Genomic DNA, 20,524 nt, shown 5'->3' with positions numbered 1-20,524 from the left:
GAAGTACTCTATCGGATGTCAGATGTGAAAAGTTTCGTACAGAATTTAGCATAGCCCATGAAGGTGCCAGCGATATTAACCAACATTTAAGATTATAAAAACATAAAAATTCCAATCTTGCTGCCGCTTCGAGTTCCTCGATGCTTAATTTTTTTAAGAAAATGGATTCACCAACTTCGAAAGATCTGGAAGTTGCTGCGACGGAAGGCGCCTGGGCTTATCATACGGTGCAAGAGAACCACAGTTTTCGCTCAAACGATTGTGCTTCTAAGTTAATTCAAAAATGTTTTGAACAGAAATTTAGATGTGCCCATACGAAAACAGAAGCTATTGTTGTAAATGTGTTAGCGCCAATAGTAATAGGTGAATTAAAAGATCGCCTCAGCGAATGCAACTGCGTTACTATATTAACTGATGCTTCAAACCACGGGTCCAAGAAAATATTCCCTGTTTTAGTTCGCTTCTTTTTACCATACGAAGGCACACATTCAAACTTTTAGAATTTCAAGACCAACCAGGCGAAACATCAGACGTTATTGTCAATTATCTAATGAAAGTATTGACAGAAAATAATTTGACTTCAAAAATCATGGCATTTTGTGGAGATAATACTAACTGCAATTTTGGCAGATTGAAAAGACGAGGTGTCAACAATGTTTATGCAAAACTAAATTTATCTCTCGGAAGAACATTGATAGGAATCGGGTGTGTAGCTCACATAATTCACAACGCAATTAAAACTGCTGCAGATTGTCTACCTGTAGACTTTGAATGCGTTATTGTGAAAATATATTCACATTTTTATATCTATAGTGTTCGCGTGGTAGCTCTGAAAGAATTTTTTAATGAAGTTGCCACTGAGTATCACAAATTGCTAGGCTGTAGTAAAACTAGGTGGCTTGCGCTTATGCCTGCTATTGAAAGAGTTTTGAAACTGTACAAGCCATTAAAAAATTACATTTTGAGTATGGATAAATGTCCAAACATTTTGAGAACCTTTTTTGAAAACCCGAACTCTGAATTATGGCTTTTTTTATGCATGCACAGTCAGCAATGTTCCATCAAGCTGTGTTAAAGATCGAGGGTCAGAGTATTTCTGTAATTGAAGTCACTAAGGAAATAAATCAACTTAAAGACAATTTGGCCGTGAAACAAAGTACTCTGTTTCTTCTCCATTCCGTTCGTAATTTAATGGCAAAATTGCAAGAAAGTGGCTGCAGTCGTGTTGACAAAGAAAATATGAAAACCACAGCTACTGAGTTCTATAAAATAAGCAAAGAATATTTGGAGCAGTGGACTTTGTTCTTGAAGAATTAGAAATATTTGAATGGGTGAATTTAACCAAAATACCTATGTGGGAAGAAATTCATGGATGTATTGATTGAAAAGGGATTTATTAATTGTAAATATACAGAAGTATTTGATGAGTATTCACTTATTTCTAACTACATTACACTGCAAAAAGTGACAGAATGGAACACTGGGAATGTTTCAACCGAAAGTCGTTGGGTGGAATTGTTTAAACACTTTCACACCAATAATTTGAATCTACGAACTTTCGTATAATTATTGAATATATTTTATGTATGCCCGGCACTAATGCACCCACAGAAAGGGTCTTTTCTCTTATGAATAAGTTATGGACGAGTTAAAAAACACAGTTGCAAGTCGCAGTTCTTAAAGCAATGTTAATTATCAAAGTAAATTTTAAGAAATCCTGCCAAGAATTTCATTCTTATTTGAAATCAACACCAAATATACTCAAGCAAATTTGTTCTTCAGAAAAATATAAGACAACATAAATTATTTATTTTCACGTCTTCATTCCTTTTCTTTTCATTAATAAATAAAAACTATGAAGAAATGTGTTTTCTTGAATACACATACTATTACCTAAAAATTAGTAATGTCCCATTTTGAGGAAAAAAATAAATGGTCATGTTAGGCATAACGTCAGTAAGTATTACCTCTTGAGCATCATTGCCAGAATCGATGTCTTCAGCTGATAAGTACTCCACTGCACAGGTTGAGGGCTGCGGATATTTAGAAGGGGTTGACCGCTCAATCTTATGAAAGAACATATTAATGGATGACTGGACGGTGGCTTTTTTCTTTTCATCGTAGATTTCTTTGTATCAAGCAAGCATGTCATTCATCCCTCTGTTAACTTTTAAGAATCGTTCGTTGTCAGGATCCATCTTCTCAAACCTCGCCATTGCCAATGCAATTTCACGAAATGGCATTGCCATCTCTCTGGTGATGAAGCATCTTGGCTCCTCGTTTGGTTCATCTTGAGCTTCGTCAGCATTTTCTTCTTTCACTATTGCTGCCTGTAAGTCAATAAGTTCTTCATTAGATAATTCCTTCTCCTCTTCTTCTATTAACTCCTCCACATTGGCATCAACCTCCAACTGAAGTAGCTCTGCAACCTTTACAATCTTATCTGTAACTACTTCATATGATAGGCGCCTCCGTAGCCAGGTGAGCAGGTGCAGCAGTGCGTAGCACACGCTTCTTGATTAGACCGGGGTTTGAACCCGTGACCACCAAATATGGAGGATGCGGAAAGTTCAGGGAATGGCCACCGCATATCCCTGAAGCAATATGGCCTTAGTTGCTAATGCTCCTAAAAACCAAATAACAACAACAACTTCATATGATTCTTCTTTTTACAATCCTTTGAAGCCTTTTACGTGCCGTGGGCATATTTTCTTCCATACGCCATTTAAACAACTTTTAGTAATACACCGGACTGAACCTATTGGTAACTCTCTAGGAGGCTTCGGGATCAGCTAGTGTATAATCTTACTGATACTTTGCCAGATAGCAGCTGGAGGAAGTCTGAATAGTGTGTATGCGGGGGGCATTGGCGAGCCCATGTTATGTCAAGGATTTGGGTATATTCTTACCATGTGTACGCTATATCCAAAAATTTCATTACTTCATAAATGTTTCCCTCCCACACACGCACTTTTTTCTTACTATTGAATACACCACGAATAGAGAAAACTTATCTGCAGAAAGATCTAAACCTCCCAAACACTTCCTAGTTCATTTCGCAAATATGCATTGTCTCAGTTATAATCTCAATGGTGTCAAGCCCCATGTAATTTTTCTGACAGAATCTCAGTAATCAGTTGATTCAACTACTGCTCATCTCAGTTGCCCAAATTATTTGCTGTCTTGATTCATTTCATCTCAAAAGTTGTACTTGTGCATATGTCCGTTCCGATATTCCCTGCCAGAGACTTAGTAATTTTGAATATCCTCTTTTCGATCTTCTCTGGCTTAAAATCTCCCTATCTCATTCTGTCAAATTCATCTGTTGTCTCTATTCACCCAATTCCACTAATCACTTGGAACTGTTTGACTTCCTCTCTTTGCAACTTGACTTTCTCCGGTCAAACATTCGTAACAGTGAGTTAATGTTCCTTGGTGATTTGAATGTTCACAACTCCAGCTGGATTCCGTTTTCTAGTCGCACAGACCTAACTGGTCAAGATGCTGAGGCTTTTGCAATTACTAATGACAGATTGTTCATTTACCTACCAGAATACTCGGCAATCCTAACCATACAGCCAACACCCCTGGTCTTTTTCTCATAAACAACCGTTCCAAGCACACAGTCAAAGTGAGTGGTCCTTTAGGCACCTCAGATCACAACTTGGTGATCGTCTCTTCTCCAATGGAGCCTTTATCTCATGGCTGTTGCCAACCTCATGTTGTTTGGCATTGCAAGAATGCCAAATTGGATGACCTGTGAGATTTCTTTTCTTCTTTTCCTTGGTCAGATACTGTTTCAAAACATCTGATATCAACATTTGCTCAGATCGTGTCAGTGAAATTATTCTGTTAGAAATGGAATCCTTTATTCCACATTCCACCTTAAAATCTCATCTTTTATCTTGTCCTTAATACCTTGGTTTTCCAATAAATGTGCTAGGGTTGTTCAAGAGAAGAATGTTGCATATCGTAATTGGCTTGTGTCCAGTGCTTGCAACAATTCTAAAGCAGTTATTAATCAGTCCATAGATTTTGAACAGGCTAAGAGTAGAAAACTTGCTTCTTGTCCTAATGATAGCCGAGCACTCTGGTCTCTTGCCAAGGCTATTGGCCACAACTTTTGCCCACCTCTGCTTCCACCTCTGTTAAAACCAGATGGTTCTATTGTCACTTCAGCTAAGGATAAAGCTGACCTGCTAGCATCCCATTTTTCTTCCAACTCACGTATTAATGATCTTGGTAAAACACCTCCAACCATTCCCAACTCACTCCATTCAATGCCTCCTGTGGTCTTCGTCAAAAAGATGTCAGAAGGATTTTGATAAATCTTGATGCTAAGCAAGCTCTAGGTCCTGTTGCTATTTCTCCTTTTGTTCTCAAAACCTGCACTATTGAACTTACTCCTGTTCTTTGCCGCCTTTTTACACTTTCTTATTCTAAAGGTGTTTTTCCTTCTGCTTGGAAATTTGCTCATATCCAGCCAGTTCCTAAAAAGGTTGACAAATCCCTCCTATCCAATTATCATCCCATTGCAATTACTTATACTCTTTCTAAAGTAATGGAGAAATCAATTAACTGCCAACTCTTAAACTATCTAGAAACCTTTCATCTGATCGACGATCGCCAGTATGGATTATGTCAATGTCAATCCACTGGTGATATTCTGGCTTATGTTACCCATTTATTGACAAATTGAATGGAAAAGTTTGGGGAAACACAAGCAGTTGCTCTTGACATCTCAAAGGCTTTTGATTGTGTTTGGCATAAAGGTCTTCTAAACAAGCTCCCATCTTATGGTTTGCCAACTGTTTTTTGTAATTGGTTATCAAGTTTTCTTTCTGATCGCTCACTGAGGGTGATGGTAGATGGTTGTCTGTCTTCTGACTTCTTCGTTGTTGTTGTTTGGTTTTTAGGAGCATTAACAACTAAGGCCATATTGCTCCAGGAATATGTAGTGGTCATTACCTGACCTTTCCGCATCCTTCGTATTTGGTGGTGACAGGCTCGAAACCCCAGTGTAATCAAGAAGCGTGTGCTAGGCACTGCTGCTCCTTCCCACTTGGCTACGGGGGCACCTCTAACTTCTTCACTAATGCTGGTGTTCCCCCCAAGGTTCAGTTCTTTCCCCCACTCTTTTCCTCTTGTATATTAATGACCTTCTTCCATTGACCAGAAATCCTATCCATAGTTTTGCTGATGATTGCATTCCACTTTCCAGTTTGAGAAACCTTGCCCTGCTCAATCAGCTTCAACTTCTCAAATAACTGCTACCAATTCCTTAAATGCCAGGTAATCCAAGTAATTCTCCAGTCAGGCAAAGACATCTTAGTTGACTTCAATCCTTCTAAAACTCAGTCTTATCGTATATCTCACAAAAATGATTCTTCTGCTCCTATGCTTATCTTTGGTGACACTCCGATTTCTAAGCAAGGTGAGATATCTCTTTTAGGGATTACTCTGACTTCTAATCTCTCTCTCTCTCTCTTGGCACAAGCACATTACAAATATTGGTTCCTCTGCATCTAAAAAACTTGGTTTTCTCTTTCACTCTCAGCGTTACTTTTCCTACAAATAGCTGTTCACTCTGTACAAATCGCAAATCCTCTCTACCATGGAATATCGTTCCCACATCTGGGGCGGTGCCCCCAAAACCTCTCTCAGGCTTCTAGATTCCATTCAGAAGAGGGCAGTTAGGTTAATTAATGACTCATCTCTAACAGAATCTCTGCACTCCCTGTCTCCGTACTGTTTCTCCTGCATGCCTTTTCTACAGATACTTCCATAGGCACTGTTCTTCTGAATTGGCTTCTATAATTCCAAAACAGTATGAATATGTGCTGCCACCAGCCAACATCCACTTACTGTCCAATTTCAAACTCATGGAACCAAGTTTTCATCTTCTTTGTTTATTAATTCAACTGCCATTTTCTGGACCAACCTTCCTTTATATGTATTTCCTGAAAATTACAGTTTACAGAAGTTCAAGTCTGATGTCAATGAATATCTTCTTTTGTCTTCTCCAACCCATGCATGGTACTAAGTACTATAGGTTCTAATACTTCTCCTGTTTGGAGCTTTCATAAATAAAAAAAAAAATAAAATAAAAATAAAAATTGTGGCTGTAGTTTGATCTAAGGCAGAGGAAGCAGTATTTTTTCCTGTGAGTTATTCACTTTTCTCTTAGCACTCACAATGTAAAAAACAGCCCGTGAACACACCCTCATGCTCAAATAACGCAGAATAAATCACATGAACTGATACAATATGTAGCAAAAAATCCCCAAATAACCAATCAACCATAAATATTTCAATCAGATCGGTACCATTGTATTGTATCTACACTTTAGTGGGATTGCCACTTACCAGGAAAAATCCTGTTGAACATCAGAGGAATTTTTAAAGACCCCCGTGAGTTATTTGGAATACTCTGTTCATGTATGGAGACTTCATCAGAAAAAAGACATTGAACTTCTTGAAAGGGCCCAAAGATGGGCAACTCAAATGGTGAGATTAGCAGAAGGATGACCATATAAGGAAAGACTTCCATTATGTGGGCTACAGAGCTTGGCAACCAAGCACCTCAGAGGTTAATTGATTCAGGTTTATAAGGCTCTGAGAGGGATTAGTAAAATGAATGAAGGTGTAATTCTTGCTGTTATAAAGAATTCCGGAACTAGGGATCATAAATTCAAATTACAGGGGTTGAGGTTTAGATTAGATTGTAGGAAGATTTCGTTTAGCCAGCAAGTTATTGATTGCTGGAACAAGTTGCCCTCACAGGTAGTTGAGGCTGACAGTTTGAATAAATTTAATTGTCAGTTGGATAGTTGTGTGGTGAGGTGGGAAACATTTGTATTTTCTTATCTACTTGTTGTTTTTTTTTGCCAATACAGCAAAAGCCTGTGGCTTCCTTGAATTATTTGAAAATCTGAAAATTTGAATATTATTACTGAATAGTAATAATATTAATAGTAATAATATTCTGTGGTGAATATTATTACTTTCAGACTTTTTTTTAGTACACACAACATAAAAACAGCCTGTGAGCACTCACTTCTGCAGAATAGCACATGATAAACCACATGAACTGAAGCATTAGCAAAAAATCCTAAATAACCATCAATCATAAATATTTCAATTAGATCAGTACCATTGTTTTGTTTCTGCACTTTGCAGAACTTGAGTCTTTCTGTAAAGGTTATTTTGCACTTATAATTAATCTTGTTCTTCTGAAGTGTTTCTCAAGGTATAATAGAGAAAATGTGATACTGTTGGTGCTATTGTAATTATAGCACCAGTGATACCAGAAGTGCTTAGTATACTGTCTGTGCCTACAGTATCTGAATCAACATTACTAGGAATCAAGCTGTGTACCACCCATAGTTGCAAGCCCTCCAGATTTATGACAGAGAATGTCTTTTTTTTTTTTTAACTCAATTTGACCCTTCTGAATCTTGCTATCATAATATAGTTGGTGATAGAGTTTCCTCTGTCTTTTTGCAAAAATTCGGTTTTTCTTTGTCTTTTTCTTTTCACAAAAAAAACAAAATAAAACACTATGTTAAAATTGGATTTTTTTTTTTTTTTTTTAATTTTGTCAATCTGTGCTTATTTTCATTAATAAATTGGCTGTCAGGTTTTTTGTGGTAGCATATGTTGCAAAATAGAAATGCAGGATAATAGCTTTAGGAACCAAATGGGAGTTTGTTCCAACATACTCCGATTTGGCAGCTAAAGGCAAAATCCCATATAGTGGCTGAAGTCAAATTTCCACATATCTGTCCTACAACCATCCTTCCTCAGTCTTAAACCTCAATCAGATCTCCTTGCAGGTGCCTAGTCTCCAGGTGTTGCAGTTTGCAGAACTGGAACCTTTCCTGGTAAGAGTGCTCTTTTGTTCCTTTCACTAATTTTGCCCCTTATTTTGTCTCTCTTTTAATGTTATGCTAACACAATGGTTTTCAACCGGGGTGCCACGGCACCTTAGGGTGCTGCAACAACATTACAGGGGTGCCACTTAATTTGGGTTTAAGTGACTTAAACATTATTTTTTAAATTTATATATTTATTTCATTATAAAAAGATGTATGGTATCTTTTTAACTTTGTGGCAATCTGTAATTGATGATTACTTAGTACCTCTATATAAAAATAAAATTATTATATATATATAATTTGTATTATGAATTGTAATTTTGTTTATAGTTATGTTATTGTAATAACTAACATATAACATTTTTTTTAATATTAGACATATATAGAGACAGAATTGGATCTAACAGGCAGAAAATTGAGTAGGGGTGCCGCAAAATAAAATAAATTACTTAGGGGTGCCGTTATTAAAAAAAGGTCGAAACCACTGTGCTAACTTTTGAAAATCTGAATATATTTTTTCAATCAAATGTGTCTCACATCCACTTATTGAGGCCATTACTCCTTAATGTGTTCAAGAATGTGATGTGCAAATTTGTTAAACCAACATTTATTAAATCTTTCACTTTCATTTTTGCAATTAATTACTAAAGCAGACTAAATCAGAAGGATGATTCTGACTTAGCTATAAGGAGTTACTGCCATGGTTATGGAAAGTCTAAAACAAGAAGAATCACAGAGGGAGTACTTAACTGTTGCATGCAATTACACAAGACACAAATTCCCATTGAAAAAATGATGTTCTTACAAATTCTGTTCTTATAATAGTTCTTTTAAATTTCATCATTTGACAACGCATCATTTTCTCATTTGAAATATTTTTTTGATTTATAGCACTTCTCATTATCATTAAAGCTAAAGAAATAGATGAAACAAAAGATGTTTTGCAGTGTCACTTCTATCAATCTTCCTGAAACTATTGTGTAAAAGAAAGAATTAATATACAGTGGTCCTTGGTTGGAGAACTAACAGGTGCAGAAGAAGGAAATCTGAAATATAACAAATTATGTGAAGTCATGATTGGCATTTTAACAGTTAGCCATAGTAGTGTTGAGTATTGAAAGACATTTAGCCAGGTGAGAAAAGCAGGTTTGTTCTTTTCCTGATGAAAGCTTGGAAATGCTCTTAAAAGTGTGAAGTCTAGAAAGTAGGGCATTGTTATAAACAAGACTTTGACTCATCATTTCTGAAGTGAGCAAAGTGTCAATAGTATCTTCCTTGAAGCAGTTATAATTAATTCACGTTGTCTAACTAAAAATCCAAACAGAAAGAAGAAAGAAAAAAAAAAAAATCTTAGGCGTGATAATATTTGGAAGTACAGGAACTCCCCAACTTACGTAATACTCAACTTACGGAAATTCGACTTTATGTAAGTTTTTGCCGGCCAGTGCAAACTTAAAAAAATCATGGAAACGTATTTTGCATTCCATAGGAATAACTGGAGGTATTGTGAAAATATCGTAATGTAAACCCATTGTTTTTTTTGTTTTTTTTTTTGTAATTTGTTCCAAGTCCTTGAAAGTTGAAAATTTTGCTTATTAAAGCTATTTATCTCTATAAAAGGTCATATTTATAATGGAAATTGCACTACCCTTTCATCATTATCATATGTTCCCATTATAAGAATCAATTTTGAATGCTTTTGTGATATTTTTCTAAAGCAGGTTTCTGGAGGTCACGACCATAAAACAATAAAAATATTTGCACTTTCCGGTTTATTGGGCTTTTCTGTTCCTGCATCTAATTATAAATGGGTAGTAAACTCGATATTATTGCATTTGCAATAATACTGATAACTGCAATTGCGTGGGTTTTTACATTATTATGGTGAAATGTGTTCCCCTTCACTGAAATCTTCAATCATATAAAAAGCAAATTTTCATAAACTTCTCTCTTTTCCTATTTAAGTATTACAATGATGAAGCGAAAGTGACCAATGAAAAGTGCGAGTGGTGGTAGTGCCACGAAACAAAACAAAATGGATTTAGAAGTGAAGATGAAAATGATTAAGAAGTACAAAGCAGGACAAAGTTTTTCATCTATTGCAAGGGAATTAGGTCTCACTGCTTCAACAGAGAATACTATTTCAAAGGCCAGTGCGCGTATAAAAGAACACATCAAAGAATCAATGCACTTAAGATCAACAGTGATCACAAAACCGCATTCGAGTGCTATATCAAAGATGGAACAGCTGTTAATAATTGGATGGGAAATCAGATTCAGAAATGAGTGCCGCTGAGTCTAATGACCATTCAAGCAAAAGCAACAAGTATTTATAAAGATATTAAGGATAGTACGGCGAATCCCAAGCCAAGTTCGTGGCAAGCAATGGATGGTTTAATAGGTTCAAGCATAGCACTGGTTTCCACAACATTAAAGTATGCGGTGAAGTTGCTCATGCCGATTCTGTTGCTGCAGAGAAATTTTGTGATGTGTTGGAAAAAATTATCGATGAAGGTGTCTATTCAACACAGCAAATTTTTAATGTTGCGAGACTGCTCTGTATTGGAAAATGCTTGTGTACCATTCTGGAAATCCTTCTGCATTTAAGGGCATCAATAAAGCCACTCTACCCTTGCATTTCCAATCGAACCAGAGAGCATGGATAACAATATTTTTCTTTGAGGATTGGTTTAAATGCTGCTTCGTTTCCGCGGTTCAAAAATATTGTAAAGACAACGACATTCCTCTCAAGATTTTGCTTCTGTTAGATAATGCTCCTGGACATCCTGCATATCTAGATGATTTCAATTTGGACGCAAGAACCATATTTTTACCGCCAAACACGACTTCACTAATCCAACCTATGGATCAGGGTGTTATTTTGAATTTAAAAACTTACTATTTACGCACAACATTTTTTTCATTGTCTGCAGTAGACAATGAGAAAAATTTTACGTTAAGAGACTTTTGGAAATCTTACAATATTTACCGCGCAATCTTAAACATTAATAAGGCCTGGGTGGAAATTACTAAAAGGCCTTTAAGTGGCACATGGAAGAAAATATGCCCACGGCACGTAAAAGGCTTTGAAGGATTCAAAAACGATGAATCATGTGAAGGGGTTACAGATAAGATTGTAAAGGTTGCAGAGCTACTTCAGTTGAAGGTTGATGCCGAAGACGTGGAGGAGTTAATAGAGAAAGAAGAGAAAGAATTATCTAACAAAGACCTTATTGACTTGCAGGCAGCGATAGGGAAAGAAGAAAATGCGGACGAAGCTCAGGATGTGAGGGGACGAGACGCTTCATCACCAGAGAGATGGCAATGGCATTTTGTGAAATTGCATCAGCAATGGCGAGGTTTGAGAAGATGGATCCTGACTGTGAATGATTCTTAAAAGTTAACAGAGGGGTGAATGATATGCTTGCTTGCTACAAAGAAATCTATGATGAAAAGAAAAAACCACCGTCCAGTCATCCATTAATATGTTCTTTCATAAGGTTGAGTGCCCGACTCCTTCTTAATCTGTACAGCCCTCATCCTCCTCAGCGGTGTACTTATCAGCTGAAGATGTCGATTCTGGCAATGGTGCTCAAGAGGTAAAACTTACTGACGTTATGCCTGTCTCTTCTCTTTTTTTTGTAATTTTATAATTTTGAAATATTTTTAAATTACACACTTTTGTACCTGCGCATGAGATAAAATATTGAATAAATACAATAAATAATTCTATTTACATGTTTGTTGAACATTTCTTTTTTGATTCAATCAATTCAGCAAGCACAGTTGTGAGTGCTGAAATTACGAATCATATGAAGAGGTTACAGATAAGATTGTAAATGTTGCAGAGCTACTTCAGTTGAAGGTTGATGCCAAAGATGTGGAGGAGTTAATAGAGAAAGAAGAGAAGGAATTAAGAGATTAATTAAGAAGAGAAGGAAACAAGCATGGGGGAAATTCCGACTTACATAGCGTTCCGCAGAACACAATCCTTACGTAGTGTTCTGCGGAACACAACCCTTATGTAAGTCGAGGAGTTCCTCTATACTATACTGGCAAATAATGCTGTGGCTGTATTTTAATAAAAAATACATACATTGTCAACAAAACTTATTCCCAGTCCAAAGTCTGGATTTAAAAAAAAATTCCTTTTTTTTAACCAAAAATTCAGTATAAATTGTTTAAGCAAAGTGTGTTTACAGTCGTAAAAAAATTACTCTGGTAGGAGGTAAAAAGTAATTTGATATAGTAGTAATTTGAGACTTCAGATGGACCTGTGATAAGAAATCCAAAATGAAGAATGGTGCTGGGAACACAGCAGTATGAGTGTTTTGGAGTAAAACTTGTAACTAACAAAGATAAAACACCTCAAAAGGCATTAAGAAGCACCTTAAGAAAGGTCAGAAAACCAACATAGATCAAGAAAATAGTGCATTTAGTTCAAAAGGTTTTAGCATATATTACATCATCATATAAATTTTTCATCATTTTGAATGTTTAAATCATTATGTTGGTAAACATTCAAAATTAGCTGTGATGTTTATAGAATGAATGGTGTTTTTAATGGGAAAGTAGCAATTTTGTCACAAAAATTATGTCAAGGCTCTGTACAAAATTTTTAATGATATGCAATATTGCAGATACATATTATAGCCATCAATCAAGTAATTAACAGTGGTAAGCTGCATTAATTTTCGTTTATGTGTGCTTTAATCTTTGTGGCATAAACTGAAAAGTAAGAGTACTGATTGGTGAAAAACTTTTTTACCCTTTAGCTTCGATTTGCAAAAGGTTTATGTGAGAGACGTATCAAATATCTTGGTGGTCCCGACTACTTGTCATCTGTTTTGGAAGGACGTGCATTCCTTTCTGAAGAAAAGGCCTCCATACCTGGACGAAAAGTACTTTCTTTATCAGTTATCATGGAGTCTTCATATTGTAGGAGGTATCTTTCCAAATTCATGGAAAAAGAAGAAAGCCATTCTTTGCTAGGGTATGTTACTTAACTCATTTTAGTTTTTTATTTTATATACTTTCAAGATGGTTTTTTTTTTTTTATTTCAAAATTCTCTAAATTATGATTGTTTCTTAATTTTCAGGTATGATTACTCTAAATTTGTTTTAATTAAAAATATATATGAACTAATATATAAAACATCATAACAAAACGATTTAAAAGCTCTAATGCAAATATTTCTTCCTGGAACATATCGATAAAACTTTCCATCTAAATAATTAACGGTGTTTTTTACTTTAGAGCCCCTACTTTGAATTCCTTGTTTTGTCCTTTTGTGGGTGAACAGAGATGCAACATCCAAAATATCTGCAGATATCACTTCTTTCTAAATACATTCTTCAAAAATTTAATTCTGTCTGTCCATTCTTCAGACCAATATTTCTTTATGTCAAATTTTTTTTTCATTTAGTCCCATGTTGTTAATAACTCCAGAAATCTCCTTTAGTTCATTTAGTGAAACCTAAACCCAGTCAAACCATATGAAACAGTCAGAAACTATCTTATTTGAGAGATTTCCCCCCTCCCTTAGCTTCTTCAGGAAGGTCTAACAATTCCTCAAATTTGCCATCAGAAAGACCCATTACTAGATCTTGATGGCATGTCTAAATACTTCACTCTAACACAGAGTAAAAGTTACTTTTTGACTTGGTGCCTCTGTAGCCAGGTGGGCAGGAGCAGCAGTGCGTAGCACACGCTTCTTGATTAGACCGGGGTTCGAGCGCCTGTGACCACCAAATATGGAGGATGTGGAAAGGTCAGGGAATGACCACCGCATATCCCTGGAGCAATATGGCCTTAGTTGCTAATGCTCCTAAAAAAAAAACCAAAATAACAAATAAATAAATAACTTTTTGACTTCTGCAATTTAAAAAAAATAACACCACTTACCATTAACAGTTGGATATAAACATCAGTAAGCATCCACTTAGTTTATATGAAGTATAAATGATTGTTATATGAAGTATAAATGGATGGCAGTACAGTGGGAAAACAGATTTCGTAGTTGGAAATGCTGGCAGTTGCACTGGATTCCACACTGGACTTGAGAAGGACAGAAAAGAAAAGAAAAAAAAAAAAAAAACACTGCCTGCCATTAACTAATGAATATAAACAATGATTTGAGTTTTACAGATTGTTTATGTGAAGTATAAATAAATGGCAGTAGACCAGGAAAACAAATTTCATAATTGCATCCACCAGTGGATGCACCTGTTGAAATATTTGGACTTACAAAAAACTGCCTGCTGTTAATAATAATAATGAATATAAACATCAATTTAGTTTTTCAGATTCTTTATATGAAGTATAAATCTATCACAGTACAATAAATTTCATAATCGGAAATGCCGACATTCCTGTTACCACAACGTCTGACTGAAAGAGGACAGAAAAAAAAAACAATGCAGCACGTGCTTAACCAATAATTGAATGCAAACATCAATAAACATGGATTTAGCTTTTCAGATTGTTTATATGAAATATAAATAGATGGTAGCAGAACAATTGCACAAGTACATTATTATTATTATTATTTATTAATAATAATAATAATGTTCTATGAGGTTAATAACCCTTCTAATTGTGCAAGTACAGCTTAAAAACAAATTCTGTAGTCAGAAATGCTGATGGGCATGCTGGATGTGACATTGGACTAGAAGTGGAATTTTAGTGTTGCACTGGTCACAACATCAAACCACCAAAGAGTTAAAATTTTTTGGTAGCTTAAAGCTTTTTTTTTTTTTTTTTTTCTTTCAATGTCTGTAATTAATTGCAAATTCATTGGCAAAGAAATATCTAAACCTTTAATCTTGTGTGATCATGATGATATGATTAAAGGTATTAAGAATTAAGATATTTCTTTGTAATTAATTTTCAGGTAATTACGTATGGAAAAATAAGAGAAATTTTTTTAGTGTATAATTAATTTTCAGGTAATTACATATGGAAAAATAAAAGAGAAATTTTTTAGTGTATAATTAATTTTCAGTTAATTACAGACTAAAAAAAGCTTTTTATACAAATAATCAAAGTAGAATAAAATTAACTAATTCAACATTTTTTTTTTTTTTTTTGTAGTTTGCAAAACAATCCATATTTGGCTTCTGATTTTATAACATGTTTTGATGTGTGGTTGTTTCAGTTTCTAAACTTCTGTTATGGTTTGTTTGTTTTTTTTTTCTCATTTCATTCCAATGATTGTGCCACATTTCAACTACAAAGTAATTTCGTTAGTTTTTTTGATAATATTTTTTTTCTTTTTTTACAAAATTGGTTTATAATTTAGTAATAATTAAATTAACCTGGTGTTACATATATTATATCCATTTTTTTTTTCTCTTATAATTTTTAGCATTCTCTTTGATGTGCTTTTTTAGGGAGTTCTTATAGTATAGTGAATCTTTATTTTACTTCTAACACTAGTGAAATGAAGTACATGTTGTTAGGTGTTCTTTTCATAAATTTTTTTCTGTTGCATCTATTTACGGTCCATATTTTACCTAAAATAACAACATTCTAAGGCCTTGAATATTATGTACTTTGTATAGTTTTTTAAATAAAGTTGAGGTGAAAACCAGTTATTTCATGAATGTAAAATGTTTGTAATTTTAAAATTAATGTCCTCATTTCAATATAAGATTTTAAATTCTATATAATGACTTTTTTTTTTTTTTTTTGTGGAATTAATTTGTGGCTTGTTGAAATTCAATGTGCGAGTTTTTTATTAGCACCTGGTAATTTACACTCTATCTGATAAAATGTAATGGATAATGATAGATTTTTATATCTTAATAGGAGCCATATATGATAAAAAAAATTTATTGAGCATCACAGTAATGAAAAATTAATTTTTGAATTTTTTCAAATTAGAATTTATAGATGAAGAAACTAAAGCACTTCACCTCTGTTTGGGGCAGGAATTGATTTCTCTGAAAACAGTAGAGAATTGGTATCAGAATTAGTTGAATTCAGTCATTTCACTACACATTCCTGTATTACTTTGTCAGTGACTACAGGGAAAGCAGCATAGGAATTCTTTTAGGATATGTATTAGTAAATTGATTACTTTATAGTTAAAAAAAAATTATCATCATAATTCTGCATAGTTATTAGCATTAGTAGAGGCATATGTTGCCAGAAAGCAAACTTATGCAGCATCAGCCAAAAAAAAAAAAAAAAAAAACATGCTCCCATTTCACCCCCCTGTTCATTCCAAATACCTGTCCAGCTCAGCCTTCAATTTATTTAGGCTATCAACTTCCACAACAAAGGATGGAAGTCTGTTCCACCAACCAATTACCCACTGGCTAAAAGCAAACTTCTGCACATCTATCCTACATCTATCTTTCCTCAATTTGAATTTATGCCCTCTCAGGTGATTACTCTAAGCAAGAGGAAGAATCACATCACCATGGAGCATGCTCAAACCATTCAAGGCTTTATACACATCAGTCAGATCACCTCGCAGGTCCTAGTCTCCAGAAAGCCTTTCTTCATAAGAGCAACTCTTTGTTCCATTCACTAATCTTGTTGTCCTTCTCTGTACTTGTTCAAACAGCTGTACATCCTTCTTAAAATGAGGCCTCCAGACCTGTATACAGTACTCAAGGTGTGGCCTGACCATTGCCTTATACAAGGGAATAATCACCTCCTTATCCCTGCTAGAAAAATTCCTGTATATCATTGACAAGACACCATGAGCTACTCTTGCAGCCCATCTGCATTACTCAGAAAACTTCATATCTGCCTGCACAAATACCCCCAGGTAATTTTGTTCTCTACCACTGTCAGTGTAGTACCACAGAGTTTGATACGTAACTCTGGGTTTACTTCCCCTATGTAATACTTTACATTTGTCGATGTTAAACTTCATTTGCGACCTCTCAGCCCATCTGCTCAACTTTTCTAGATCTTGTTGCAGCAGCCTACTGTCATTAGTATCCTTAACAACCCTGCCAACCTTCGTATTGTCTGCAAACTTGGACATTAAGCTTGATATATCAACATCAATATCGTTTATAAATACAGAAAACAACAATGGACCCAACACTTGAACCCTGACGGACTCCACTAATAACATTAGTCCACGAAGAGCAGTGTCCATTGATTACCACTCTCTGTCTTCTGCCACTCAACCATCCCTTTATCCATAGCAGCAATTTGCCTCCAATGCCACACTGCTCCAATTTGTGCAGCAGTCTTCCATGTTCAACAGTGTCAAAAGCCTTTCTAAGATCCAAATATATTATATCAAAATTGTACTTTGCATCCAGTTCCTTTGCGAACACATCATAGTATCCAATTAAATTGGTCAGACAAGACTTCTCCTTAACAAACCCATGCTGTGTCCGAACTATAACTGAAGTCTTGTCTAGATGATCCTGCAGTGCTTCTTTAACCAGTGCCTCCATTAATTTTCCTGGAACACAAATTAAACTAACAGATCTATAATTACTTATGTCGCGCTTTGATCCTCCTTTGTGAATTGGGGTCACATCTTCACATCTCCAGTCCATGGGTACCTCCGCTGAGTCCAAAGAAGCTCTTATAATTATGGCTAAGGGTTTGCTTACTTTCTTTGCTGCCTCCTTTAATATAACTGGATAGATCCCATCCACCCTGGTGCCTTTTTTATGTTTATCTTCAACAATTTCTCCTCCACTTCCCTCTCAATTATTACAAAATCATCTAGGCTCTGGCATTCTCCTCTCTGAATAACTCCTCATGTGTGAATGTAGATGCAAAATATTCATTTAGTTTGTTAGCCACCTGAGCAGGATCATCAACAGTTGAACCATCAATATCTAGTGGACCAATCTGATTCATCCATTTCCTTCTAGAGTTTACATAGGTAAAGAACTCTTTGTTGTTTTTCTTTGCATCCTTTACCAAGGATTTCTCATAATCTGCCTTTGCCTGCCTAATTTCCTTTGTGACTTGGTTACAGACCAGCTTATATCTATCATAGGCTTCCATGTCATCCATTAATTTATGTGTGTCCCATGCATTTTTCTTCTCTGCCATATGTCTCATTAGTTCATCTGACATCCATTTAGGCTTAAACCTTGAACAATATTTCTTAGTTGGTATAGCCTAGTAGCTTCCAAGATAAATTCTTTGAATGCTTTCCATTTTGAATTTGCTGTTGGTAACATCATCAGTTGGTCCCACCGTATAGAATTTAAATACTGTCTCAGACCACTGTAGTCACCTTTATGAAAGCAAAAATCCTTCCCTTTACCCCTGATGGTAGTTACCTCTTTGAGTAAATCCCACTTCAGCACACTGTGATCACTGCCACCTAGTTGTTCCTTTATCTGCAGATCCTTACTGCATGAAGAATCACTATCGATAATCAGATCAAGAGTATTACTCCCTCTAGTTGCCTCCTGAACATGCTGATGTAGAAAACAAACATCCAATAAATCCAGAAAAGCCTTGCTAGTGTATGCATGACCAACCCACAAATTCCAGTCAATATCTGGGAAATTAAAATCCCCCATTATAATACTCTGATTTACTGATCCCACTCTATTTCCCTGTAAACTTTCTTATTATACTCATCAGAGTCATTAGGCCTATAACACACTCCTACTCTCAATTTTGATCTCCCAATGCTTATGTCACACCAAACTGACTCGACACTGCACTGTCCTGTGATGTCGACTGGCTTCACTTCCTTGGATTTTATGTGTTTCTTAACTAATAGTATAACTCCTCCTTCCTTCCTATCCTGTCTATCATTCCTGTACACATTGTACTCCCCAAATTCCATTTCTCCATTTCTTATATCTGTGTGACACCAAATCTCTGATATCCCAACAATATCTGCCTTTGATGTTTTGAGAAATACTTGAAATTCATGAAATTTATTTACCAAACTCCTAGCATTGGTGTATATGCAAGTATACATGCACCTGTTTCTATTCTTAGCTACTCTAACAGAACCCATGTGTTTACTTGTACTGCAATGACTCCCATTAGAAATACCCTGCATCTTGTTTTCCAGGCTGCTGCTCATTACAATAGAATATTAAATATTAATTAATGATACCTATTCATTTTGATTTAATACTTATTCATATATTATTAGTATTAGCTGTATGGTGCAAGAAACCACAGGCTTTTGCTGTACCAACCAAAAAAATTAATTAAAATTAAAAAAAAAAAAAAAAATGAACTATCTGTGTAATTTCCTCCTTGTGTAGGTACCTGTCTGTCTCACCTTTGAATTCTCCATGCTGTCAGCCTCAGCCACTCATGGAGGCAAGTTATTCCAGTAATTAACAACTTGCTAGCGTAAAGAACTTCCCCTGTCCAGAGGTTATACGTCGAAGCAGGTGAACTGCCACTGTTCATGCGACTAATGCAATTGTCACTAAAATGTACTTTTAAATTGAAAACCCTACCTGGACATTTGTTTTTGAGCCATGATGGGAAACTCTTTATAACACCTCTCAGTCTGCAAACTGTCCGTTTGGTATCCGTGTCCAAGAGCTTCTCAGAAAGCTGGATATCACTGTAGACAATGTTGCCCAGTCACCAACGCAGCTACTTCCACCCTGGCATGCTTTGTTATCATCATATGACTTCTCCATCAAAGATTGGGGTAAGGCTACTATCCCACCCTCTGTCTACCGACAACTATGTGCTGCCCACCGAGTCCAGTTCTCTGACTTCTTGCCTGTCTTTACTGATGGCTCACAGTCATCTGTCGGATCTGCTGCCATCTTTCCAGATTACACTATATCTACGAAGATTCCCCATGAACGCAGCATATATACAGCTGAGTTGTTTGCTATTCAGTTAGTGTTGGACCACATTAAAGCCCACAAGTACCAAAGGTGTATACTGATTCTCTCTAAGTATACTGCAGGCTTTATTGGGGATGAGGTTTAATCCTCATCCTTCCTGTATCGGATCCAGCAGATGTTACATTATCTATCTGAACATTCATTTGCCATTTGTTTCTGCAGAATTTCAAGCCAAATTGGGATCAGAGGAATAAACTGGCGAATGCAGCATCCAGATCACCAGAACCCCACAACACTCATTGCCTGTTAGTCCCCTATACAGACTACATGTAGTTGATATACCTTACGTTACTCTCCCAATGGCAACAATCTTTTCATGGGCAAGACACAAACAGTCTATAATAAAGCCTGTAATCTGCAACTGGCAATCACACTTGCGCAGAAACCACAGAGAGGAAGTTGTTCTAGCTCAGCTCCACATAGGATACAGCCATCTTACGCATGCATTTCTGCTGAGAGCATATGACTTTCCTATATGTGAGAATTGTGACTTGCTTTTAATCATTGGTCATATTTTCACTGAGTGTCCATGCTATAGAGATGAATGTGTTTTATATTTTACCACTTTTAGTCATTTGGCTGAGCCTTATACACTCAGTCAAATTTTATCAGATAACGACACTGTATTTTCTGTTTTTAGTTATTTAAAATCAATTAACCTTTTTACACATATTTAAAATTTAACTTTTTATTGTTATATTCTATATATTTTTGTCGCTATCATTATTTACTTTGACATAATGACCTAATTCTTTAAGTCACTGAAATTTAATCGTGTACTTTTATGACCTGGTTTTGGCACATTATAGCCTCAGTTG

At 35.6% G+C, this 20,524-nt stretch overlaps 1 protein-coding gene across 1 annotated transcript in view; it reads left to right on the top strand.

Moving 5' to 3' along the window:
• The window catches only part of LOC150090896 (sorting nexin-25-like), a 325,882-nt gene that overhangs the window by 88,326 nt on the left and 217,032 nt on the right, over positions 1 to 20,524 (top strand). The window contains exon 10 of the mRNA XM_090376672.1: positions 12,653 to 12,870. Coding sequence (XP_090232798.1) covers positions 12,653 to 12,870 — 218 coding nt within the window. The remainder of the gene's footprint in view (positions 1 to 12,652; positions 12,871 to 20,524) is intronic.

The sequence above is a fragment of the Mastigoproctus giganteus genome, chromosome 1, assembly GCF_048544385.1.
Source record: "Mastigoproctus giganteus isolate SK-2022 chromosome 1, ASM4854438v1, whole genome shotgun sequence".
Classification (NCBI taxonomy): domain Eukaryota; kingdom Metazoa; phylum Arthropoda; class Arachnida; order Uropygi; family Thelyphonidae; genus Mastigoproctus; species Mastigoproctus giganteus.
The sequence above is the reverse complement of the archived record's forward strand: the minus strand, read 5'-3'. Positions and strand labels throughout refer to the sequence as shown.